General features: G+C 39.4%; 1 protein-coding gene across 3 annotated transcripts in view; it reads left to right on the forward strand.

Annotated features, from left to right (window-relative positions):
* Positions 1 to 27133, forward strand: part of GAB2 (GRB2 associated binding protein 2) — a 190472-nt gene that overhangs the window by 142276 nt on the left and 21063 nt on the right. For all 3 annotated transcript variants that reach the window (XM_049889704.1, XM_049889702.1, XM_049889703.1), the window contains exon 3: positions 10698 to 10941. In XM_049889704.1, the coding sequence (XP_049745661.1) occupies positions 10698 to 10941 (244 nt within the window). The remainder of the gene's footprint in view (positions 1 to 10697; positions 10942 to 27133) is intronic.

Raw genomic sequence — 27133 nt, forward strand, 5'->3', positions numbered from 1 at the left:
GGTCAGTTACCTCATTGACATGTGAACTTATGGTGCCCACTAGATGAATTTGTTCTGATAGTATAGTTTAGTATAGTATAGTTTCCAAGTTCCTGGAGGGGAGGGGAGGAGTGCTGGTGTGTTGCCCTGAATATAGATTTTGTTTTTCCAACTACAATATAGGCTCGTAGAGCAAGAACAAGAGCAACCCTTTTTTTGTGTGGTCCATAATTCCTAGCATCAAGTCCTCATAACCCCAAGTAAATGACAGTAGTAGTCACTTGAATTAACTCTTAAAGGGGGACCTCCCAACCAACCCAAGCCCCACACAAAGGAACAGGAGAAAGGTCTGCTACAACTGTGGTGTACAGTGGGTGTGTCAGGTAAGGTGAGAACAAAGCTTATAACCTGATTTCTAAAATGAAAAGGATAATGCATAGCTAAATATAGATTTGATGTCCCAAACCAGAAGCACACAACCCAGAAAATTTGACCAAGTGATAAGAATTCCTTCCATCCTAAGAAACTTTACATTTGGATCCTGGAACTATTCACTGATTCTTCTGATCCAGGAAGTTAAGATTTTGAAAAAAAAATAACTGCCATAGTGTGTGTAAAAATGGCATGGTGGTGGTGTCAGACCTCCTTTAACTTCACAAGGGGGGAAGATAATCAAGATCAATAGCCCAAGGCTAATTCCTATGAGGCAGAGGTCAGACATGCCTCCTCCTTCCACCATCTTTCTGACACCATCCATCCCTCCCTCCCACAGCACTCTCTACTTCTCCGCTGAGTTCAATAAATCATTATAGTGGCCACGCAGAACTCACAGACAATGCTCATGATTATGGGGTTTTTAAGAGAAGTAACAGGTTACAATTCAGGCTCAGAAATGCTCAGGATACAGTTCCTTCATCAGGACAGCCTTTTCTTAGCCTTGCCCACAGGCACACCTCTCTCTGGCCCCTTGGCCTCTGCCCTGTTCAAGCAAGTGTTACAAAGCTCTTTTTGCTCTACTGATAAGTGCCCCAAGGTATCCTACTCTGCCAGTAAGCCTCAGCCTGAAGGCGGTCAGATCTACTTCCATGGGCTGGCAAACCTAGTTCCACTAAACACCTGAAGGCACCCTACTCTGCCACCAAGCCTTCTGCCCAAAGGTGATCCGCTTTTTCACTCCATGGGCTGGGCTGTCTCCTGCCAGCCTCCTGGTTCTGCCGCTGCCGCCGCTTCTGACATTTTCAGTGTTACAGCTCTCTCTCTCTCTGTCTCCTGGTTCCAGGAGTTTCTCAGTGTAGGAAACCCAGGTCTGAAGGACGTACTCCACTCCTGGTTCTACTTTCTTGGCAGTGGTGACTTCCACCTCTGGGTTGGCACATTTTAAGCTTAGCGGAATGGTAAAACTGATCAGTTTCCTTGGTGGGCCACAATTACCTTATTTGCATAGTCCCACCCAATCACTTGGGTGGAAGTTACAAGACCATGGCAAGGAAGGCCATATAAAAGTGGTCCATCACACCACAGTGTGTTTATTGAACACCTTCTAATTCTGACGTTTCCTAGGCACAGAACGTAGTGTTCAACACCATCAGAGAAATGGAGATGGCCTGGATTGTGACTTCTAACAGTCTAGTTTTATATGACAGATTAGTGAATATCCAAATAAAATAAATGGCAAAATTAAGCACTATAAAAGGCTTAGAGGAAGTCATGATTAATTCTAACTAGAGGCCTTATGGAAGGCATGGCATTTGCTCTCGGCCTTCATTTCCCATCTCTAAAGTCAGATGCCCCGGGCCAAAGAAGGTTGTGTAAGGATGTGTGACCAAGGACTGTGACGTGCCGCTAAGCTACAGCTATTTGCTCTCTTTCCTCAGTGCCCTTCACAGAATCGATTTCTGCTGAAATATACCAAGAGATCATATGCATCAAGGTTAGAATGTTCTGACTTGGCTCTCCCAAACTCTGAGATGGTGTTTTTTCTCTGATTCTTCCTTAGGAAGGGGGTCGGGGAGCCATAGCCCCAGAAAGGTCTCATGGGGTCTCATGTTACTGCCTGTCTCTCCTTTTTTCTTCCTCTACTTTATAGTTCTTAGGAACACTAGGACACTTATATTTTTTAACTTGGGACATTATTTATACTAGCCTTTAGTGGTTTGACGCAGCAGATGTTTACTTACCATGCGCATGTGAGCAACACATACTCACAACAAAATAACCAATCCACTCAGCAAGTATCCTGGTGATCAGCTCTCATGACTTGATTTGCCCCCCAACACAAATTTTAGAGAATATGTCTTCGTTCACATGGATACATCTTTCTTTTGGTACAGCAGAAGGACCCCTAACTAGGAGATCTGAATTTTAGTACCAGGATTCACTTCCGACTCACTCTGTGACCTTGGACAAGTAGTCTTTGCGCCAATTATAAATGAGAGATTGGGGGCGGGGCGTTTTCAAAGAGAATTTGAACTTCAAGGTCCCTTCCAGTTGCCACATTATATGAGTTATTGTGTAGGGTGGAGCTATTTTGTTGTTTTGCCTAAAATTTATGAGTAACTCCCGTACCAGAGGATTTTGAAGATATTCCTTCTTAAATAATTTCAGGTTTAATTATGAATTTAAATGGAGTTATTGATTCAATCTTGCCCTCAGCACCTATCAGTGTGATTTTATTTTTAGAATGTTCTACCCTTGTTTTTAATAGCTTCCTACAGGGATCACTTCACCCCTTAGGGTCCTATAACATTCTGTATTCAGAATTCTTTCAGCAATCATCTTCTCCCCACTGTTCCACTTCTAGGAGTAAACATTGGAATGAACAAATGATAAACCAACAGCCATTCATTTAGTACAAGTGGTCCCCAACTTACAGTGGGGTTCTAGTCCAATGACTGTGTCGTAAGTCATTTCTGACATAAGTCGAATACCTTTTTTTTTTTTTTTTTAGTTTTCATGATTATTGCCTTCTAGTATCAGTATCTTTATACATCTGGCAGTGTTTCGAATTGTATATCATAAAATTGAATATCTGCAAGTGAACATCAGAGAATAACATCACCAAATGACATGCTGCAACGTATTACTAATGATAAAATGTACAAAAAATAAAGGACGGTCATAACTGTGGTACACTGTAACTGGAATATGTCATAAACTGGAGACTACCTGTATTTAATAATTGTTATTTTTTATTTATTTACCTATATTTTCGTGAAATCCTTATAAGACTCCTGTAAGGTGAATATTCTCTTTGACATTTGCCAGTGTGGAAAATGAGGTGCATGGAGATTAAAAGTTTTGCCCAAGGCCCTGTAGTAAAATAGTTTCAGAATCTGGACTCCCATGTTTCTGAACCCAAGTCAGAGCTCTTTCTGTTACATATTGTTCTTTGGAATTGGCTTATGGACAAATGATGTTAGAATCCAGTGAGAACATAGATGGTTTTCAATTTATAATTTTGATGATAAGAAAGTTTTTTTTGAAGAATTTGTTCTTTTATTTGGCTTTCAGAGTCAGCTTTGCCCTTGATTTTCAAGTAAACCCTAACTTCTACCTCAGTCCCTGAATTAAGAACTAGGGAATGTTAAGACCAGACCAGTGGGTCTTAACCTACATATCTGTGTAATTATCGTTCATTAGGGTTAAAACCAAATCAAAACCTGTTGCCACTGAGTTGATTCTGACTCATAGCAACCCTATAGGACAGAGTAGAACTGCCCGATAGGGCTTCCAAGGAGCGGCTGATGGATTCGAACTGTCGACCTTTTGGATAGCAGCTGAACACTTAACCCCTGCACCACCAGGGCTCTGAGGTAGGGCCACCTGTCTTTTTTTTTTTTTTAAGTTTCTCACAGATGACTTTGATGTGCATCCTTGATGTAAGCCAAGTTCTTCCTTTTTTATAAATAGAGAAAATGGGTCCAAGAAAGATGAAATGGCTTGCCCAAGGTCCCTCAACCAGTTGGGACCAGAGCTAGGCCTAGACCCTCATTCTGTTCTTTGACTGCCTCCCATAGGCTAACGTCATTCATCTCATAGTGGTCTTGTAGGAACCTTTTTTTCTCTACACAGGTGAAAAAGAAAGGGCTTTGAAGACATTCCGATCTGTTCCAGATCTAGGCCCTCATAGTTCTTAGTTGTATGACATTAATTTCTCCTAGCTTCTGTTTCTTCATCCCCCCCAAAAAATGGAGGTAATAATAGCTACCCCACAGGGTAGACTAGAAAAACATAGTAGATGCTTAGTAAATAGCAATTGTGATTACTATAGTCAGTGTTGTCCTTTTCCTCCTCAGTCATTCCCCATGTAGACATCTGTACAGGGACACTTGTGACTAAATCTGTAACAACAGTTACCTTCAAGCATCCACTATAGCTTAGAAAGCAACTCATACCTTTTGGCCAGTTTCAAGCTTTCAGCAAGCTCAGTGTGCACTCCAAGAGCAATAAGAATGGGTGGGTATTATGTTAAATGCTTTGTATAAAATGATATTTAATCCTCACTGCAACTCTACAAGGTATCTGTTATCCCTGTTCTAACAAGTGAGGATCAAAAAGGTTATGTAACATGTCCAAGGCCACAGAACTAGGAGGTAGCAGAACCAGGCTTTAAATCAATCGTGGGCTACAGCATGTCTGTTGGGCTACCACTTTACCTGTTCAAGCCTAGTGGTTCTGAGACCCACTGAAGTTTGAGGGTGGGGCTGTTTGGGGAGGGGGGATTAAGATAAAAAGGGCATTGAGATAAGGGAACTAGTCATTATTTGGCCAGTCATCTTTTCCAGAAACTCCCGCCAACCTCCCCTTTCCTGCTCCTGTTATCACTAGCCAGTTGATGGCTGGGCTGGACTGGGCTTCTCTGCTGAAATCCTTCAGAGCTTTCCTGTTCTAGAGTTTTGCAAGGAGGTGGGAGGAGTGTTTGTATGCTGGGCAGGCTTCCCAAGGGTGATTGTGAAAAGGAAGGGGAGTGATTTTGTAGAGCTCTAAAAAGAAGCCAGGAAGAAGAGGAAAAAATAAAACCCTGTTTAAAAGAAAACAAATTGACTCAGACATTTGCTGGCATTATCTTCAGTCTAGACGTGAAGTCTGGAAACCTCCTTTTTCTTCTTGCTGTACCAACTGGCCTTTCTAATGATCCAAGGCATATCATTTCAACAGCCTTACAGCAGAGTACAAAAAGTAGTCCAGCCACACATTTTTTGGATGTTTTCCTTTATTTTTACCATTCTTTTCCTTCCCTCAAGAGGTACCCAGGCAATAAAAATAAATCTTATTAATGTTTTATTTGTGTGCGGGGATTTCTGATTACACCCATTATTGCTTTCAACTCTTACAACAGCCCAATGAGATAGGCAGGCCAGGGATTATCCTCTCAACTTTATAGATAAAGAAATGAAGCTCAGAGAGAGACTTGACCATAATCTCACAGCTCTTAACTGGATCCTGGTCTCTTCTCTCCTGTCGTGTGCATGAGGTCTGCTCACTGGGAGTTAGAATTTCAACCCACTTGGGTCTTCTGACTCCAAACCCTGTGTTCTTGCTACTTTTTTTTTTCCTGAAACTCACACTGCCTTGCTGTGATTATGGGGTAAAGCCCTGAATGGTGAGGTTGGAAAAGTGTAAAAAAGAGTTATAGGGAACTGACGATAGGAAGAGGAGAATGTCCCTTAATCCAATATGCTTTAGTAAGGACTTTGTATTTATTGAGTGTTCAGTTTTCTCTTACAGGGGAAATAAAGAAAAATTTAAAAGATAAGATGTATTTAATTAAACTACTACTAATCTCTTGTATATATTTAACACGTCATACTTTGCAAAGGGCTTATGTGTGTATCTTTCTTTTAAACAGTTTTATTGAGATATAATTCATATATCACAAAATTCACCCTTTCAAAGTGTACAGTTCAGTGGTTTTTAGTATATTTATGAAGTTTTGTAGAATCACCACTTGCTAATTCAAGAACATTTTTATCACCCCAAAAAGAAACCCCACAGCCTATAACTCACCATTCCTGCCTCCTGTCATCCCCTAGGCAACCACTAATCTACTTCCTGTCTCTATAGATTTGCCAGTTCTGGACATTTCATATAAATAGAATCATACAAAATGTGTCCTTTTGTGACTGGCTTCTTTTACTTAGCATAGTGTTTTCAAGGCTCACCCATGTTGTAGCACATAATAGAACTTCTTTTTTTTTACTGCTGAATAAGGATATGCCACATTTTATTTATTGATCAGTTGTTGGAAATTTAGGTTGTTCCCACTTTTTGGCTATTGTGAATAATGCTGCTATAGACATTCATTTACAAGTTTTTGTTTGTGTGTTTTAATTCTCTGTGATGAACAGGGCAAGTGGTAACAGTCCCTTTTTAGAGATGAGGAAACTGAGGCGCACAAAGGCTTGGTGATTTGCTCAAGGTCAAATAGGAAGCAAAAAGCAGATCCACAAATGGAGCCAAATCTCTTGACCGCTAGCCCAGTGCATTGTCTCTGTTACATGCATCAACCACCCCATGTAGCTTCTGTTCTGTGGAATACTTGGAAATATTTTTTAAAACTTTAATTTTAGGGTACAGCACTATGTAATGATGGAACCTTGAATCCCAGCAGCACCAGGCCTAGGAATCAGCCCTGTCTGGAATGTAAATGTTAAACAGGTTCCACTTACAAAGGCAATTACATCTAAAGGGACCAGCACCAAACCCAGCTGACCGAAGCTCTTGCCTCCAGTTGATAAGGGAAGTACCATAAGGCCTCCCCAGAACTTCATCTCACTGGGGCACAAGCTGCTCATCAGAAAGGGAAAGGAAGAGGTGACAGGGACAAGGGGTAGTAAGGGTACACCACCTTCAGAATCTAAAATGGGAAACATCTTATTCTAGAAAACTGATCTCTGAATTCAACTTTGTGATTATTTTTCCTGTGATAAGCAAGAAAACTTTGTTTGAAGTTTTAGGCATTATGGCACCAAGCAGTAATCACATAATTCAAGCAGAGATCTTTAAAGTTGCAAGCAGAAGTGGGATTTTAATAAGATTTATTGCCAAAACAGCTTTAAAAGGACTTTTCTGGGGCTGCAGACCATTAGATGGAGTTGGCTGGTTTTATGGACATGGCTTTATGCTGGTAGAATGGGATTCCAAGTTTCTGTTGCCGGTGGGCCCAGCTCATTCCCACCCATACTTCATTGTCTTAACAGACCATGAAACCTCTCTGATTTTGACCATGAGAAACAAAAATATTTGGATTTTTGTGCCATGGAAATTTCTTCTATCCTTCTCATGTATTCATTCAACAAGTATGTGTTGAATACCTACTATGTGTCAGGACTACTATGTGCCAAATATGTATTGAATACCTACAATGTCCCTAGGTATGTTCTGAGTACCTATAATGCACAAGGTTTTCTAGACTCTATGTATTTCTTCCTTATACCCATCCTATGATGCTTGGAAATAAGGAACCTGAGATTGAGGAAGGTGAAGGGACTTCCTCCAGTTCTGCAAATAAATAGACTGGGTCACAGATTTGACTCCACAGCCTGACTTCTAAGCAGAGGGCTCCAGAACTTCTCATGGGTCAGTCCTCTTTTATACATTTTTTTTTATAGCCCAAGCATTCAACATAGGAGACATGAAGGATGTACTAGGTGATGAAGCAAGATAGGCTGAGACAAAAGGGACTTTATTGAAATACTTAGGAACCTGGACTTTATACTGAAAGCAGTGAGGCACCAATGAATGTTACTGAGAGACCAGTGAATTATTATGCTACGTACTTCATTATTTAGTCACCACATATTTACTGAATACCTAATCTGTGTCACATACTAGGCTTTAAGCTAGGGACAAAACCTTTAAGAGGGCAGAATCCCTGCCCTCTTAAGTTTACAGTCTAATATACAGAATGATATACAGCCTAATATACACCTCAGCATCTTTCTGGAATTCCATTTGAAACACAAGGAATTATTGATCAGAAACAAGGTTGAATAAATAAACAGGAAAATTATTTTCAGAAGAGAATGAGTTTTTAAGTCATCTTCTGGATGATAGGGAACCATTGAAGAATTTTCAGCAGGGCAATGACATAATGACATGACATGATCTTTAAGATGATGCCTAAGTTGTGGCTTGGACAACTAGTTGAAGAGACACAGGTGGAAGATAAAGAGTACAATTTAGATAGTGAACAGGACCTGCTTGTGGGAAATCTGAATTTAGATGCCCAACAGGCAGAGGGATATATGACTGAGAGCCCAGGAGAGAGAACCAAGCCGGAGATTAAGATTTGAGAGTTGTCATCACATAGGTGGTAACTGAAGCTGTGGGAATAGACAAGAATGCCCCAGGAGAGTCTTGAGTGAGAGTAAGACTTTAGAATGACCTGGGGTGGAACCAGGATCCCTGGTGGTGTAGTGATTAAAGCACTCACCTCATACATCCTTCATGTCCCCTACGTTGAATGCCGGGACTCTGGGTATGTATAAAAGAGGAGTGACCTATGAGAAGTTCTGGAGCTCTCTACCTAGAGCTCAGGCTGTGGAGTCAAATCTGTAGTCCAGTCTATTTATTTGCAGACCTGAAAGAAGTCCCTTCACCTCCCTGAATCTCAGTTTCCTTATTTCCAAGCGTCAGTGCTAACCGAAAGGTCAGTGGTTCAAACCCACCAACCGCTGCATGGGAGAAAGATATGACAGTCGGCTTTTGTAAAGATTTGTAGCCTTGGAAGCCCAATGAGGCAGCTCTCCTCTGTCCTTTAGGGTTGCTATGAGTTGGAATCAACTTGACAGCAATGGGTTTTTTTTTTGAGTGGAACCCTGAAGAGTGCTCTATAAAATGAATGAGCAGAGAAAGGCATACAGAAAGACACCAGCGAAGGTAAAATCTAACCAGAGGCTTTCTCTTTGCCCCTTCTCAGTGTCTTCTTCTCAGGCAGCAGCTTATCTTCATTCCCTGGTGTGGTGACTACTCCCGTGCCCTAGCATAAACCTTGTCTCCTCTCCTATTAGAGAGTTCATCTTGCAAATCTAATGGAGTAATGAAGCCATTGATTCTGTTAACAAACATCTAGTTCACTCTGAGACCTTTAATGGGAATTCATTTCGGAGGTCAATACAGCTGTCAATGGAACAGTTTTCCCCAGGGGCCTGCTGGCTTTTTCTATTGTACATTGGCAGAAGTTGGCCCTGCCCAGCATCAGAAAACACTGGAGAGTAACTAATGCTGTAGAGCATTGATTAGCTGGTCATCCTGTCTAGGGCACTGAGAAGGGTAGAGCCTGAACTAGGTCAGAAAACAGGGAGTAGAAAGAGAACTGTGTCCTCTCTGAAATGATTTGAGTAATCCTAGAAAGCCACCATCACCACCGCCAAAACCTTATGCCCCACCAGCTATCACATTGCCTGAAATTACATCATTAAGCCTTTATTTGTTTTGAACAAGAAGTTTCATTGTTGAAGTGAGAATGCTGAATGAATGTTTTTTGCTTCTTCTGCAAACGTGGACCAAGAACTTTTTATGTACCTGGACTTTGATTAGGTAAATGCTGGGACTACAGAGTTAATGACATCACAGTCACTGTTGTCAGAAACCCGTGGGCTAGGCAAGGAAGGAGAATGGCAATGGATATAAAGGAAGCATAGGCCAAGGGCTATTGGCACCCAGAAGAAGAACCGAGTTCAGGAAGGTTTCAGAGAGAATATGATACCCATGTAGGGTCTCAAAGTCTGCATGTGATTTTGCCAACAGAGCGGAAGTGAAATCCAGACTGAAGGAACAGCATAAGCCAAAACAAAGAATAAAAGAGGCTGATGTGTTCAGGGACTGATGATGCTTCCATATGCTTTGTGTATGAGAGGAAAAAAGCAGGAAATAGGTTAGACTGTGAAAAGCCTTGTATGTTATGCTAAGGAATTTAGACTAAGCTTAGAGCACCAGGCAGACACATAATACCTTGGCTTGGGGTATAGCACTGTTAAGCTGTTATCTGTCTTTAATGCCTCACTTCCTTTGTAACATAATAGATGAGAGTTTAAGATAGGAGTTAGGAGAGAAAAAGATCAAGAGACATTGATCTTTTTAAGAATTGGGGAGTGGGGAACATAACTTTCCTCAGAGGACTTGGAAGGGCAGGCAGGAGGAGCTGGGGACCAGTCTTAAGGGACACCTCCAATTATATTTGTGTTTTTATCACTACTACAGTTGGGCACAGTCCATGGTCTCAATTAATGAACCTTGAGCAAGCAAAGCCTCATTTACCAAAGCCTGCCTTTGCCTTTAAGGAAGAGGCCTTTCCAGTTCCAGCAAGGTAATGACAGCAGGAGCCACCAAACACGAGGAAGGCAGTGGTACTCATGGCTCCGAAGGCTGGTCTTGGCTGAGGTCACACTACTGAACCAAAGGTAGTGATGCCTCCTGGAAGAGGGGTAGATAGTGCCCAGGTCATGATAGACCATGGCCCTGAGGCTATTCCAGGAACAGTCCAGGAGGAACAGAGCATCTCTTCTTGAACCAAGACAAGCAGAGGGCCACAGCCTTCCTCAGTCAGAGAGCCGAAAGGGAGCAGGTGCATGAGAGGGGGAGAACGCTGCAGCTGGATTCATGCCACTCAGCTCTTGAATTTTTTTTTTCCCCCTGTCTTTCTCTTGACATGCTTCTTTGGAATAAGGACACCTTTCCTTCCTTTTCATTCACAGAGCTCCTTCTTCTTTTCACAGACTCCCTGAGAAACATTTCCTCAGCAAGTCACGGCCCTCGCTCTTCTCCAGCTGAGCTCAACAGCTCCAGTCAGCACCTTCTCAGAGAACGAAAATCCTCAGCCCCTTCGCACTCCAGCCAGCCAACCTTGTTCACATTTGAGCCCTCTTTGTCAAACCACATCCAGCCCACTTTGTCCACCAGTGCACCTCAGGAGTATCTCTACTTGCATCAGTGCATAAGCCGGAGAGCGGAAAATGCAAGGTAGGAGACTGCCTTAGGCAGTAATTGGTTGAGTGATCACTCACAGGGCCCAGTACTTTCCAGGTTTTGGTTTTTAATCTTAAAGATAAGGAAGTATATCTTTTCAGGTGAACAAACACTAATATATAACAAAAAAAATTTTTTTTTTTTTTTGCTTATGTAACCTTCACATTTTATTGTCATTGTCTGTGTTGCTATAAAGGAATAATTGGGTTCCAGAAAAACCTCCCCTTGTTAAAAAAAAAAAAATCATGCTGTAAAATTATTTGTTCTATTTGGGGAAAAAAAGGCATTAGGAACTAGGGTTTCAGATTTAAAAAAAAAAAATTCTAGTAATAATTTATTTGTTGTTCTAAAGAATATGTCTATAAATCCTTAATGTTGTTGAGCAATTCCACATCTCACTTTTGCTCTAGAGCTGTGCTGTTTGATATGGTAGCCACTATCCACATGTGGATATTTAAATTTTAATTAATGAAAATAAAATTAAAAATTCAGTTCCTCAGTTGCAGTAGCCACTGTTCAAGTGTTCAGTAGCCACACATGGCTAGTGGGTACCATATTGGACAGCACAGGTATAAAAACATTATCATCGTTACAAAACGTTCTAGAGCAAGGACACCCTGCTCTAAAATAATGGTCTTTGTGGTTCTGACACCACCTGCATTCTCACAGGTATAGAGTCTATAAATGTTTTTATTACCTTTATGCCCATTGTTGAGATAAATAAAAGTACAGAGATGATGGCTTTGCCAGAGATAGTTCCCAACTGCTACCATGGCCAGCAGATTACAAATCATGTTCATTAATTAATTACTTTAGAAATAACATAATTTGTGTTATGAAAATTAAGGCAACTAGAGAAACAGCTGTATTAAAATATCACCTCCCGGAATACTTTTTCAGGCATAATTTCACTTGAACCAAACATACTAAGAAATAGGCAATGTAGATACTTTATCTTTATTTTATAGATTAAGAAGCTGAGCCTCACAACTAGTAAATGACAGAGGTAGGACTAGAACTCAGGTCATCTCATTTCTGGTCCTATACTCTTTACACTATGCTACTCTAGTTCTGTTTTGCTGAGTTGTTTACTGTCACATAAGGTTCCCAACACTTAATCTAAAGGTTGCCTCAAATATCCATTCTGAGAGAGCATGATTTGTTTGTGAACTTTCACTAATTCAGCCTCCTTCAACTTACACATAAAGAATTCAGTTCTAAAAGGGTAGAATGAATTGTCCAAGATCACTGAACTAGTTAGTGGCAAAACTGTAAATAGTACCTGATTCTTCTGACAGACAAGAGATAGGCAATGTGGTATAAATTTGGAGTCACTCAGATACGGGTTCAAATTCAGGTTCTGCCACCTTCTTTGTATCAGAATTTATATTTCGACAAGATCCTAAAGGAGTCGTGCACATTAAAATTTGAGAGGCACTAATACAAAGCCCTTCATCTCTCACTAGAGCTGTGATTTTAAGACCCCACAGTCTACTCTCAGGCAATTGTACTTGTAGTAGAAGGGGATAGGGCAGAACAACTGGTAATATGTACTGAGTATCTACTGGATACTTTATGTATATCTTGCCATGAAATGCTCGTTAATGAGCCTTTTGAATTCGTTATGTCCATTCTGCAAATAAGAAAACTGAAAGTGAAGGCCGTTAAACAGTATCCAATAGACGCTCAGTACATATTACCATTTGTTTTTCTGCCCCATCCCCTTCTACTATAAGTATGATTGCCTGAGAATACTGTGGGGTCTTAAAATCAAAGCTCTAGTGAAAGATGAAGTGCTTTATATTAGTGCCTCTCACATTTTAATGTGCATATGAATACTTGAGGATCTTGTTGAAATACAAATTCTGATTCAGTAGGCCTGAGCTGGGTCCTAAGATGCTGCCTTTCTGATAAACTCCCAGGTGATGCCAGTGCATCTTGTCTGCAGATCACACTTTCAGTAAAAGGCTTTATAAAGTATTAACAACCACTTCCACCTCCACTCCCATGATACTGCTAAACCAACAGAGGACAAATTTATAAATGTTTCTGCTTGAATCAGCAGTTAGGACTCATTTTCTGTTGCCCCTTCTCTTCTGTGAAGCCTTCATTAATCTTCCTAGCTGGAATTAATTTCTTCTCTGAGCTCCCATAGTAGTTTTTGGTTATCTCTCTTACAACACTTGGAACACTCCGCCTCATTTTGCGGGTTTTTATATTAATAGGCACTGCTCTCCTGAGACTATAAGCTCTTTGAAGACAAGACCCAGGGCACACAGTAGGTATATAATATACATTTCAACAAAATGTATTTCAACAAATCTGTGCTGTGAAGAGATATCAATAGCAGAGGAAATAGAACTTAATTCCAGCTGAGGAAGCAGCTTTATTATGGGGCCTTGGCCAAGCTGCTGTTTTTCTGTGTCTTTGTTTTCACTTGTGTGGGTGTGGGAGCAGGATCTCAGAGAGAATTTTCAGAGAAAATAAGTTCAAACAGTGTTTGCAAAATTGCAAGAGAGGTTGGAATGTATGAAGAACACTTTCTTCAGAAAGACTGTATATTTTCTGGTAGTAGTGGAGTAGCTTGTATCATACTAAAGTACCTGGTAATAACCATTATAAAATCTAGACAAAATATTAAAAAAAACAACTGTTTGAAGGCACTAAAGAACAACCAAAAAGCAGACACAAACCAGAAGATAAATAACTTTTGAAAGAAGGGGCCCACAGTGGGTGAGATTCAATTTACATGGCTTGTCCTGTGAAGTTCCTCCATCATACCATCCAAAATGTTCAGTGTGAAATGAGAAATTACCAGATGCATGAAGAAACTGTATTTGACCCATTATTGTTGTTAGGTGCCATCGAGTTCATTCAGACTCATAACGACCATATATACAACAGAACAAAACACTGCCTGGTCCTGTGCGATCCTCAAAATCGCTGTTATGTTTGAGCCCATTGTTGTAGCCGCTGTGTCAATCCATCTCATCGAGGGTCTTCCTTTTTTCGCTGACCCTCTACTTTACCAAGCATGATGTCCTTCTCCAGGGACTGTACCCTCCCAATAAGATGTCCAAAATATGTGAGGTGAAATCTTGCCATCCTCACTTCCAAGGAGCACTCTGGCTGTATTTATTTCTAGACAGACTTGTTGGTTCTTCTGAAAATCCATGGTATTTTCGATATTCTTCACCAACACCATAATTCAAAGGCATCAATTCTTCTTCCGCCTTCCTTATTTGTTGTCCAGCTTTAGCAAGCATATGAGGCAATTGAAAATATCATGCCTTGGGTCAGGCGTACCTTAGTCCTCAAAGTGACATCCTTGCTTTTCGACACATTAAAGAGGTCTTTTGCAGCAGATTTGCCCAATGTAATACATTGTCTGATTTCCTGACTGCTACTTCCGTAGGCGTTGATTGTGGATCCAAGTAAAATGAAATGCTTGGCAATGATCAGTCTTTTCTCCATTTATCATGATGTTGCTTATTGGTCCAGTTATGAGGATTTTGGGTTTTTTATGTTGAGATGTAATCCATACTGAAGGCTGGATAAGTGCTTCAAGTCCTCTTCACTTTCACCAAGCAAGGTTGTATCATCTATTAATGAGTGTTCCACCAGTCCTGATGCTGCATCCTTCTTCATGTAGTTCAGCTTCTTGAATTAATTGCTCAGCATACAGATTGAATAAATTTGGTGAAAGGATACAACCCTGATGCACACTTTTCTTGATTTTAAATCATATGGTATCCCCTTGCTCTGTTTGAATGACTGCCTCTTGGCCTATGTACAGGTTACACATGAGCACGATAAAGCATTTTGGAATTCCCATTCTTTACAGTGTCATCCACAGTTTGTTATGATCCACACAGTCAGATGTCTTTGCATAGTCAGTAAAACACAGGTAAACATCTTTCTGGTATTCTTGCTTTCAGCCAAGATCCATCTGACATCAGCAATGATAACCCTTGTTCCACATCCTCTTCTGAACCTGGATTGAATTTCTGGCAGCTCCCTGTAGATGTACTGCTGCAACCGCTTTTGAATGATCTTCAGCAAAAATTTATGTGGGTGTGATATTATTCCATAATTTCTGGATTCTCTTGGATCACCTTTCTTTGGAATGGGCACAAATATGGGTGTCTTCCAATCAGTTGGCCAGATAGCTGTCTTCCAAATTTCTTGGCATGGACAAGTGAGCACGTCCAGTGCTGCATTCGTTTGTTGAAACGTCTCAATTGGTGTTCCATCAATTTCTAGAACCTTGTTTTTTGCCAATGCCTTCAGTGCAGCTTGGACTTCTTCCTTCAGTATCGTCAGTTCTTGATCATATGCTACCTCTTGAAATGGTTGAACGTCGACCAGTTCTTTTTGGTACAGTGACTCTGTATATTCCTTCCATCTGCTTTTGTTGCTTCCCTGCGTCATTCAATATTTTGTCCATGGAATCCTTCAGAACTGCAGCTCGAGCCTTGAATTTTCTCTTCAGTTTTTTCAGCTTGAGAAATGCTGAGGTTATTCTTCCCTTTTGGTTTCCTGACTCTAGGTCTTTGCACATTTCATTATCGTATTTTATTTTGTCTTCTTGAGCTGCCCTTTGAAATCTTATACTCTTTCACATCATTTCTTTCTTTTGCTTTAGTTATTCTAAGTTCAAAAGCAAGTTTCTGAGTCTCTTGTGACATCTATTTTGATCTTTTCTTTCTTTCCTGTCTTTTTAATGACCTTTTACTTTCTTCAAGTATGATATCCTTGATGCCTTTCCACAACTCGTCTGGTCTTCGGTCATTAGTGTTCAATGTGTCAAATCTATTCTTGAGATGGTCTCCAAATTCAGAGATATACTCAAGGCCATATTTTGGCTCTCATGGACTTGTTTTAATTTTCTTCGGCTTCAACTTAAACTTGCATATGAGCAATTGATGGTCTGTTCTATAGTCAGCCCCTGACTTTGCTCTGACTGATAATACCGAGCTTTTCCATTGTCTCTTTCCACAAATGTAGTCAATTTGATTTCTGTGTTTTCCGTCCAGTGAGGTCCATGTATTCCACTGCTATTCATAAGGCTTTTACTGGCCAGCTTTTTCAGAAGTAGACTGCCAGTTACTCCTTCCTAGTCTGTCCTAGCCTGGAAGCTTCGCTGAGTCTTGTCCCCCAAGGGTGACCCTGCTGGTATTTGAAACACTGGTGGCAAAATTCATTTACATTATTGAAAAAAGATATTATCCTATCACTGACAACATTGTACTTCAGGATAGGTCTTGAATAAACGTTCTTTTTGACGATGAATGTGAAAGCATTCCTCTTTAATTTGTCACTCCCGGCATAGTAGACCATGTGATTGTCTGATTCAAAATGGTCAGTACCAGTCCGTTTCAACTCACTAATGCCTTCGATTTCACTTTTGTTGACTTCCAATTTTCCTACATTCATACTTTGTACATTCCATGTTCCAATTTTTAATGGATGTTTGCAGCTGTTTCTTCTCATTTTGAGTCATGCCACATCAGCAAATGAAGGTCCCAAAAGCTTGACTCCATCCACATTAAGGTCGACTGTACTCTGAGGAGGCAGCTCTTCCCTAGTCATGTTTTGAGTGCCTTCCAACCTAAGGGGTTCATCTATGGGCACTATATCAGACAGTGTTCCACTGCTATTCATAAGGTTTTCACTGGCCAGTTTTTTCAGAAGTAAACTGCCAGTTACTCCTTCCTAGTCCGTCCTAGCCTGGAAGCTCCGCTGAGTCTTGTCCCCCAAGAGTGACCCTGCTGGTATTTGAAACACTGGTGGCAAAGCTACCAGTATCATAGCAACATGCAACCCACCATAGTATGTCAGATAGACGTGTGGTGGATTTGACCCTTTTTTTTTTTTTTTTTTTTTGATAGAAAGCTCAATCCATAGAAACAGACCACAAACAACCCAGATTTTGGAAATTGCATACAAAGACTTTAAATTAATTAAATATTTTTTAAATCAATGGGAAAACATGGATATAATGGGTGAAGAAATGGTGAATTATAGGAAAGATGAAGAAACTCTAAAAAGGAACTTAGAAGTTCCAGTTCTGCATACTCACTATAGGTTATCACTACCACTGATTACAACTAAAAACTCTGGACAAAATTTTAAAAATTACCTAAAGAACGAAAAGTAAGCAGATTATGAAGGTGAACAAAACATGGAGAAGCAACTACACAAAGGTAAATTTTCTGTCTCTCGTGGGTTTTTTCTCAGGATGAGCCCCATCACAAAGCAGTGCAGTAGGGCAGACCACTAAAACTATCAAAGGAACTCCATCTTTCTGGGTAGAGATATCATGAAAGGAGCCCCTCAGAGGCTGTAAAGATGTGGAGAATCCCAGAGTGGAGAGAGCTAGAGCAGGTATCTCCTAATTCTGCGTATGAACCCATACAAGTCTTATACTCACCTTGGGCTACACACGTGTGGGAGAGACCTAAACCAGCATTACAAAGGCTTGGAGAACTGAACTGAGATTTGATCCACAGGAGAGAGAGAACTTGCAGTCTGAATCTAACCAAGTAGATTGGCTGCAGAGCTAAAAACATCAGTATTCTCCAGAGTATTATAACAGAATCCATAGCTTATACAACATAACATTCACAATACTTGGGATAGAATCCATAATTTCTCAGCATATACAGAACCAGCAAAATGTAATCCATTCTCAAGGGAAAAGACAATAACAAATGCCAACTCCAAGATAACCCAGATGTTGGAATTATCAGACACAGATTTTTAAAGCCTTTATTTATAACAATATTCCATGCAGTAACGGAAAATACACTTGAAATCAAAATAAAGGAAAAAAATTGTCAACCCAAAATTCTATATCCTGAAAAAGTATTCTTCAGGAATGAAAACAAAACTAAGATCCTCAGGTGAAGGAAAAGTAAGAATTTCCAGCAGAACTACTTTAAAGAAATGGTAAATAAGTTCTTCAGGCTGAAGTAAAATGATACCAGAAGGAAAGTTGAATTTAACGAACGAAGGAACAGCAATCAAATAGTAAATACTGCATAATTATAAAAGAGTATTTTTTCCTCTTAAGTTTTTTTAAAACTATGTATGACTGATAATCTGTCACTACAGATTACATTTTCTAGAATTTTATATAAATGATATCATGCAGCCTACGCTGTTTTTGTATGAATTCTTTTAATCAGCATATTTTTCAGAGTCGTTCATATTGCTGCGTGTGTCATTGATTTGTACCTTTTATTGCTGAGACATAATTCAGTATATGAATACATCACAGTTTATTAATTCACATGTTGGTAGATATTTGGGTTGTTTCCAGTTTGGGCTATTATAAATTAAGCTGTATTTGTACATAAACAATCATATACAAATCTTTGTAGGGACATTTGTTTTCATTTCCCTTGGGTAAATTACCTAGAAAACTCCAGGTCCACATGGTTTTACTGGTAAATACTATCAAATATTCAAAGTTGAAATGACACAGATCTTACCCAAATTCTTTTAGGAAACAGGAGAAAGGAGTCCTTTTATAGCTCATTTTATGAGACCAGCATAACTGTGTTCCCAAAACCTGACAACAATTATGTAAAAGAAAATCGCAGACCAGTACCAAAACCAAACCTACTGCCGTCGAGTTGATTCCGACTCATAATAGACCAGTATCGCTCATTTATATAGAAGAAAAAAAAATTTTTTTTAATGTAAGCGATAAAATCCAGCAATATATTTATCAGGGATATATCATGACAAAATAGTGTTCACCCCAGAAATGCAAGTTTGGTTTAACATTCAAAAATCTACCAGTGTAACTAAACCAAAAGCAAAGAAGTTTCCTGAATACAACCGAACTCTTCGAAGGCCAGAGTAGAAGGGACAGGGGTTTGGGGACCATGGTTTCAGGGGAAATCTAGGTCAATTGGCATAACAAAATGCACTAAGAAAACATTCTGCATCCCACTTGGGTGAGAGGCGTCTGGGGTCTTAAACGCTAGCAAGTGGCCATCTAAGATGAATCAATTGGTCTGAACTCACCTGGAGCAAAGGAGAATGAAGAACACCAAAGACATATGGTAAAGATGAGCCCAAGAGACAGAAAGGGCCACATAAACCAGAGACTTCATCAGCCTGAGACCAGAAGAACTAGATGGTGCCTGACTACCACTGATGACTGTCCTGACAAAGAATAAAATGGAGAATCCCTGATGGAGCAGGAGAACAGTGTGATGCAGATCTCAAATTCTTGTGAAAAAACCAGGCTTAACAGCCTAACTGAGACTAGAGGGACCCCAGAGGTCATGGTCCCTGAACCTTTTGTTAGCCCAAGATTGGAACCATTCCCGAAGCCAACTCTTCAGACAGGAATTGGACTGGACTATAAGATAGATAATTATACTGGTGAGGAGTGAGCTTCTTGTCTCAAGTATGCACATGAGACTATGTGGGTAACTCCTGTCTGGAGGTGAGGTGAGATGAGAAGGAAGAGGGGGACAGGGGCTGGTTAAATGGACACAGGGAATACAGGGTAGGGAGGAAGAATATACTATCTTATTAGGGGAAGAGCAGCTAGGAGGACATAGCAAGGTGTGTATAACTTTTTGTATGAGAGACTGACTTGATTTGTAAACTTTCAGTTAAAGCATAATAAATAGATAAATTAATTTTTAAAAAAATGTAATTCATCACACTAAGAGAATAAAGGAATTCCAACAGCCTTCTCAGCAGAAATGGAAAACTCAGTCCTCTAATTTATACAGAACTGTGAAGAGCCACAGATAGCCAAAGCAACCTTGAAAAGAACAAACTAGGAGGACTCACATTTGCCAGTTTAAAAACGTAATATAGCATTACTATAATTAAAACAGTCTGGTATGCTATAATGATAAACATGCAGACCAATGAAATAGATTTGAGAGTCTGGAAGTAAACCTGTACAACCATAGTCAGTTGATTTTTGACAAGGGTGGTAAATGGGGAAAGAATAGTTTTTTTTTAATAAATGGTACTGAGACAACTAAATTTCCTATAAAGGAATGAAGCTGGACCTGTGCCTGGACCAGTAGGAAAATTAACTCAAAATGGATCAAGGAGCTAAATGTAAGAACTAAAACCATAAAGCTCTTAGAAGAAAACATGGGTAATGCTTTGGAATCTAGTGTTTTACAGTGTCCTTTTGGATATGACACCAAAAGCACAGGCAACAAAAGACTAAATAGATAAATTGGACTTCTTCAAAATGAAAAACTTTTGTATATCAAATGACTTTATCAACAAAATAAAAAGATACCCTACAGATTTGAAGAAAATTTTGATATATATCTGATAAGGGTTTAATGGAGCCCTGGTGGCGCTGTGGTTAAGAACTACAGCTGCTAATGAAAAAGTCAGCAGTTGAAATCCACCAGCCACTACTTAGAAACCCTATGGGGGCAGTTTTCCTCTGTCCTATAGTGTCGCTATGAGTCAGAATTGACTCGGTGGCAACGAGTTTGTTTTTTGAAGGGTTTAATATCCAGCATATATAAAGAATGCCTACAACTTAGCAACAAAACAACCTGATCAAAAAATGGCAAAGAATATTCAAATGGCCAACAGACACAGGAAAAGATGCTCAACCTCATTATCCATAAGACAGATGCAAATCAAAACCACAATGAGATACCATTCCACTCCTATTGGGCTGGCCAAGATAAGGAAAAAAAGCGAAAATAACAAGTGTTGGAGAGGATGTGAAGAAATCGAAACATTCATCCATTGCTGGTGAGAATGCAAAATGGTACAGCCACTGTGGAAAACAGCCTTACGATTCCTTAAAAAACTAAACACAGACCTCCCATATGACCCACCAATTCCACTCCTAGGTATAAATACTCTAGGGATCTAATAGAAGTGACACAAACAGACATATGCACACCTATGTTCATCGCAGCACTATTCACAATGGCAAAAAGATGGAAACAAGTTAAGTGCCCATCAACGGATGAATGGATAAGTAAAATATGTTACATACATACAATGGAATACTACTCAACAATAAAGAAAAATGAGTTCCCAAAACATCTTAGAATGTAGATGAACATGGAGGACGTTATGTTTAGCTAAATAAGTCAATCACAAAAAACCAAATATTTTATGTTCTCACTTGTATGAAATGACATGAACAATATACAGAAACTAATATTCATTAGTGGTTACCAGGAATGGGGCAGGAAGGAGTTTCACTCTCTAGATAATAGAGATGGGATGTTATTTTTGGTTATGGGAAAGGTAATACTGAATGAGGGTGAAGTGTACACAGCTTGAGGAAATTGCCATGTAAACCTTCACAAAAAACACAGTAAAATAGTTGTTTTTAATGGCAAAGGACCTGACTAGATATTTCACCAAAAATATACAAATGGCCAATAAGCACATGAAAAGATGCTCAACATAATTAGTTGTTTTTGTTGTTAGCTGCCGTCAAGTCAGCTTACGGTCACCCCATATACAATAGAATAAAACGTTGCCCGGCTCTGCTTCATCTTCATGATCATTGCCTGGTTCTGTACCATCTTCACACTGGTGTGCAGCTTCTTTGGAAAACAGTGTGGTGGTTACTCAGAAGGTTAAACATAGAATTATCATATACCCAGCAATTCCACTTCTAGTTATATACTCAAAAGAACTGAAAGGAGTAATGTAAACACATACTTGTACACCACTGTTTAATGCAACATTAGTCACAATAGCCAAAAGGTATAAAAAAACCAAATTTCCATCAATAGATAAGTAGATAAACAAAAAGTGGTTTTATATACATACCCAAAAAAGAATATTACTCAGCCGTAAGGAAAAATGAAGTCCTTATACATGCTACAACATGGATGAACCTTGAAAACATTATGCTAAGTGAAATAAGTCCATCACAAAAGGATAAATATTGTATGATCCCACTTATATGAAATATCTAGAATTTGGCAAATGTATAGAGACCAAAATTTATTAGTGATTACCAGGGATATGAGGGAAGGAGAAAGGGAGAGTCATTGCTTAGAGGACACTAGTTTCTGATAAGGATGATGGGAAAATTTGGAGATGGATGGAGGTGGTTGCACAACATAATGAGCATAATTCATGTCACTGAATTGTACACATAAAAAATGTTGAAATGGCAAAAAAAAAAAAAGTACACCTAAGATTTTTAAATATTGACCAGTTTGAATACTGATCAATTCCTCCCAAATTGATTTGAATACCAGCCAGTTCTGACTATTTAAATTAATAAATCCCAAACTCATTTGACAAATAAGGAAAAAAAGAGAACGAGGGAATACAGTAGAAAATTTATATAATAATCATCTCAATAGATACAGAGAAGGCATTTCACAAAATTCAATACCTCTTCATTAAAAATATTTCTAAACTTCTTAGACATAACCAAACACCTCACAGGACTGAGTTACTGGGCTTGAAGGCTAAGGACCATAGTTTCTGGGGACATCTAGATCAGTTGGCATAACATAGTTCATAAAGACAATGTTCTACATCCTACTTTGGTGAGTAATATCTGGGGCCTTAAAAGCTTGTAAGCAGCCATCAAATATACAATTATTGGTCTCTTTCCATCTGGAGCAAAGGAGAGTGAAGAAAACCAAAGACTCAAGGAAGCAATTAGTACGAAGGACTAATGGACCACAGGAATCACAGCCTCCACTAGCCCGATACCAGAAGAACTAGATGGTGCTCAACTACCACTACCAACCGCTCTGACCGGGCTCACAATAGAAGGTCCTGGTTAGAGTGGGAAAAAAATGTGGAACAACTCAAATTCATAAAAAGGCCAGACTTACTGGTCCAGTAGAGACTGGAGGAACCCCCGAGGCTATAGCCCTTAGATATCCTTCTAACTTGAAACTGAAGCCACTCCGGTAGATAATCTTTGACCCAAATAATAGACCAAACCAAACCCAAACCCACTGCGGTTGAGTCGGTTCCAACTCATAGCAACCCTATAGGACAGAGTAGAACTGCCCCATAGAATTTCCAGGGAGCGCCGGCGGATTTGAACTGCCGACCTTTTGGTTAGCAGCCGTAGCACTTAACCTATAAAATAAACAGTAACACCTACGAGGACAGCACTCCTTGGAACAACCATCTGCATGAGACCAAAAGGGCAACATCTGCCCAAAAGCAAAGATGAGAAGGCAGGAAAGCTGGACAAATGGAAATGGAGAATCCAGAGTGGTCATGGGGAGAGTGCTGACACATTACAGGAATTGCAACCAATGTCACAGAGCAGTCTGTATATAAATTATTAAACAGGAACTAATTTACTCTGTATGCCTTCTCCTAAAGCACAATAAAATGTTCAAAAAAAATATTTCATAACAGACTATGAATAGAGGGTAATAAAGGTCATTTAAGGAAAACCTACAGCTAATATCATACCTAATGGACAAATATTAAACATATTCCCCTAAGACAGGTGACAAAGAGAATACCTGCTCTTACTGCTTCTATTTAACATTGTACTGGCGATCCTATCCAGTTCAATAAGGGAAGAAAAGAGAATAGAAAGCGCAAAAATTAGAAAGGAAGATGTAATACTATCTCTCTTTATACATAATTAATTTTTTAGTGTAAAAATCCCCTAAGAATCTAGAAATCAAATAATAAAACTAATAAGAGAATTTAACAAGGTTGCAGAATGAAAGCTTATTATAAAAAATTATTTTTTATACACTAGCAGCAAACAATTAGAAAATGAAATTTTAAACTGTTTCTACAATGATGCTAGGAAACTTGGTATACTTAGGAATAAATTTAACAAAAATCATGCAAGACCTCTTCACTGAACACTATCAAACATTGCTGAAAAATTAAAGACCTAAATATCAAGAATCATGACAATTATAAATTAGAAGACTCAATATTATTAAAGTGGCAGTTCTTCCCAAATTGACCTATAGGTTCAACACAATCCTTATAAAAATTCCAACAAGCTTTTCACAGACATTGCTAAGCTTATTCTAAAACTTTATGACAAAGGTGCCAATACGGAAAAAAAAAAGGTCTTTTCAACAAATGATACTGGAAGAGCTGGACATCCATGTGGAAATAATAAAAGGAAAGAACATCATCTCTTCCTGGATACCATACCAGTTAAAACTTAAATATATCATAGACTTAAAACGTAAACTCCGGTGGCTCAAACTATTAAGTGTTCAACTACTAGCAGAAAGGTTGGCGGTTCGAACCCACCCAAAGGCACCTTGGAAGACAGACCTGGTTATCTGCTTCCCAAACGTCCTTGAAAACTCTATGGGGCAGTTCTACTCTGCACACACGGGGTCACTATGAATCAAAATTGATTCATCGGCAACTAAAAACAACACCAAAATATAAACACTAATACGATGAAACTTTTAGAAGAAAGAATCCCTGTGATTTGGGGGTAAGCAAAGATTTTTAGGATGCAAAAAGCAGGAGCCGTAAAAGAAAAAATATTGTTAAAGCAAGTCTTTATCAAAATTAGAACTTTTACTTCTGGGCTCGTATACCTAGTAGCATCTCTGATCACCTGGTGACAGGACGTTAGAGCTTCAAAGGTGCCAATAATCAAACTAGCTCACTTGAGCAGCATACTTGGGTGTATCAATACGAAACAAGAAACTAGGACACAGTAAGCAAACATAAAATAAATAAATACAATAATGTATTGATGGCTTGGAGACAACAGTCAATATCAAATCACATAAAGAGGCAGACCAAGATGGCCTCAACAAGCTCCCAAAACAAAATAGAACTTTTGCTCTTCAAAAGACCCCAGTAGGAAAATGAAAGACAGAAAAACAATAGAAAGAATCAACAAGACCAAAAGTTGGTTCTTGAAAAGGTCAAAAAATCAATAAACCATTGGCCAAACTGACAAAAGAAAAACAGGAGAGGTAGCAAATAACCCAGATAAGAAATGAAATGGGGGACATTATAACAGTCCCAACTGAAATAAAAAGAATCATAATAGAATACTATGAAAAATTGTACTCCAACAAATTTGAGGACCTAGAGGAAACGGACAGATTTCTAGAAACACACTACCTACCTTAACTAACACAAACTGAGATAGAAAATCTGAACATACCCATAACAAGAGATTGAAAAGGTAATTAAAAAAAAAAAAAAAAAAATCCCAGCAAAAAGAAGCCCAGGCCCGGACCACTTCACTGTAGAATTCTACCAAGCATTCAGGGAGGAGCTTACACCAGTACTATTTCAGAGCATAGAAAAGGAAGGAATACTCCCGAGTTCATTCTGTGAGGCCAGCATAACCCTGATACCAAAGCCAGGCAAAGACACCACAAAAAAAGAAAATTACAGACCAGTAACTCTCATGAATATATATGCAAAAATTCTCAACAAAATCCTAGGCAATAGAATTCATCATATCAAAAAAAAATAATACAACACAACCAAGTGGGTTACATACCAGATATACAAGGATGATTATTAGAAAATCAGTGAGTGTAATCCACCACATAAATAGAACAAAAGAAAAGAATCACATGATCATCTCAATTGATGTAGAAAAGGCATTGGACAGAGTCCAACACCCATTCCTGGCAACTCTCAGTAAAATGGAAATAGAAGGGAAATTCCTCAACATAATAAAGGGCATCTATATAAAACCAACAGCCAACATCATTCTCAACAGATAGAGGCTGAAAACATTCCCTCTGTGAACATGAACAAGACACGGATGCCTTTTATCACCACTCCTATTTAACATTGTGCTAGAAGTCCTAGGTAGAGCAATAAGGCAAGAAAAAGAAATAAAGCGTACCAAAATTGGTAAAGAAGAGGTAAAACTACCCCTATTCACAGATGATATGATCCTATACTCAACAGCACTGGGTATATACATAGAAAACCCCAAAGATTCCATAAGAAAACAACTAGAAAGATTCTGCAGAGTAGCAAGATACAAGATCAACATATAAAAACCAGTTGGATTCCTATACACCAACAAAGAGAACTTCGAAAAGGAAGTTGGAAAAATAATACCATTTATAACAGCCCCTAAAAAGATAAAATACGCATCAATACAGAACAATGATGAATCCATGAAACATTTCATAACATGGAGAAATCTGGAAGATGTTATCCTGAGTGAAATTAGTCAGTTGCAAAAGGACAAATATTGTAAAGACTACTATTATAAGAACTGGAGAAATAGTTTAAACAGAGAAGAAAATATTCTTTGATGGTTACAAGAGCGGGAAGGAAGGGAGAGGGGTTTTCACTAATTAAATAGTAGATCAGTTTTATTTTAGGTGAAGGGAAAGACAACACACAATACAGGAGAGGTCAACACAACTGGACTAAACCAAAGCAAAGCAGTTTCCTGAATAAACTGAATGCATCAAAGGCCAGCACAGTAGGGGTGGGGTTTTGGAAACCATGGTTTCAGGGGACATCTAAGTCAATTGACATAATAAAATCTATTAAGAAAACATTCTGTGTCCCACTTTGGAGAGTGGCGTCTGGGGCCTTAAATGCTAGGAAGCAGCCATCTAAGATGCATCAATTGGTCTCAACCCACCTGCAGCAAGGAAGAATGAAGAACACCAAGGACAGAAGGTAATTATGAGCTTAAGAGACAGAAAGGACCACATAAACCAGAGACTACATCAGCCTGAGACCAGAAGAACTAGATGGTGCCCGGCCACAACCAATGGCTAACCTGACAGGGAACACAACAGAGAACCCCTGAGGGAGCAGGAGAGCAGTGGGATGCAGACCCCAAATTCTCATAAAAAGACCAGACTTAATGGTCAGACTGGGACTAGAAGGACCCCAGAGGCCATGGTCCCCAGAACTTCTGTTAGGCCAGGACAGGAACCATTCCCAATGCCAACTCTTCAGACAGGGACTGGACTGGAATACGGGATGGAAAGTGATACTGGTGAAGAATGAGCTTCTTGGATCAAGTAGACCCATGAGACTATGTTGGCGTCTCCTATCTGGGGGGGAGATGAGAGGGCAGAGGGGACCAGGGGCTGCCCGAATAGACACGAGGAGAGAAAGTGAAAGGAAGGAGTGTGCTGTCTGACTATTAATTTAAAAAAAAAAAAAAAAAAGGGTAAAATACTTAGGAATAAAACTAATCAGGGACACAAAAGACCTATACAAAGAGAGCTATGAAACA

Source organism: Elephas maximus, chromosome 7 (assembly GCF_024166365.1).
Source record: "Elephas maximus indicus isolate mEleMax1 chromosome 7, mEleMax1 primary haplotype, whole genome shotgun sequence".
Lineage (NCBI taxonomy): Eukaryota > Metazoa > Chordata > Mammalia > Proboscidea > Elephantidae > Elephas > Elephas maximus.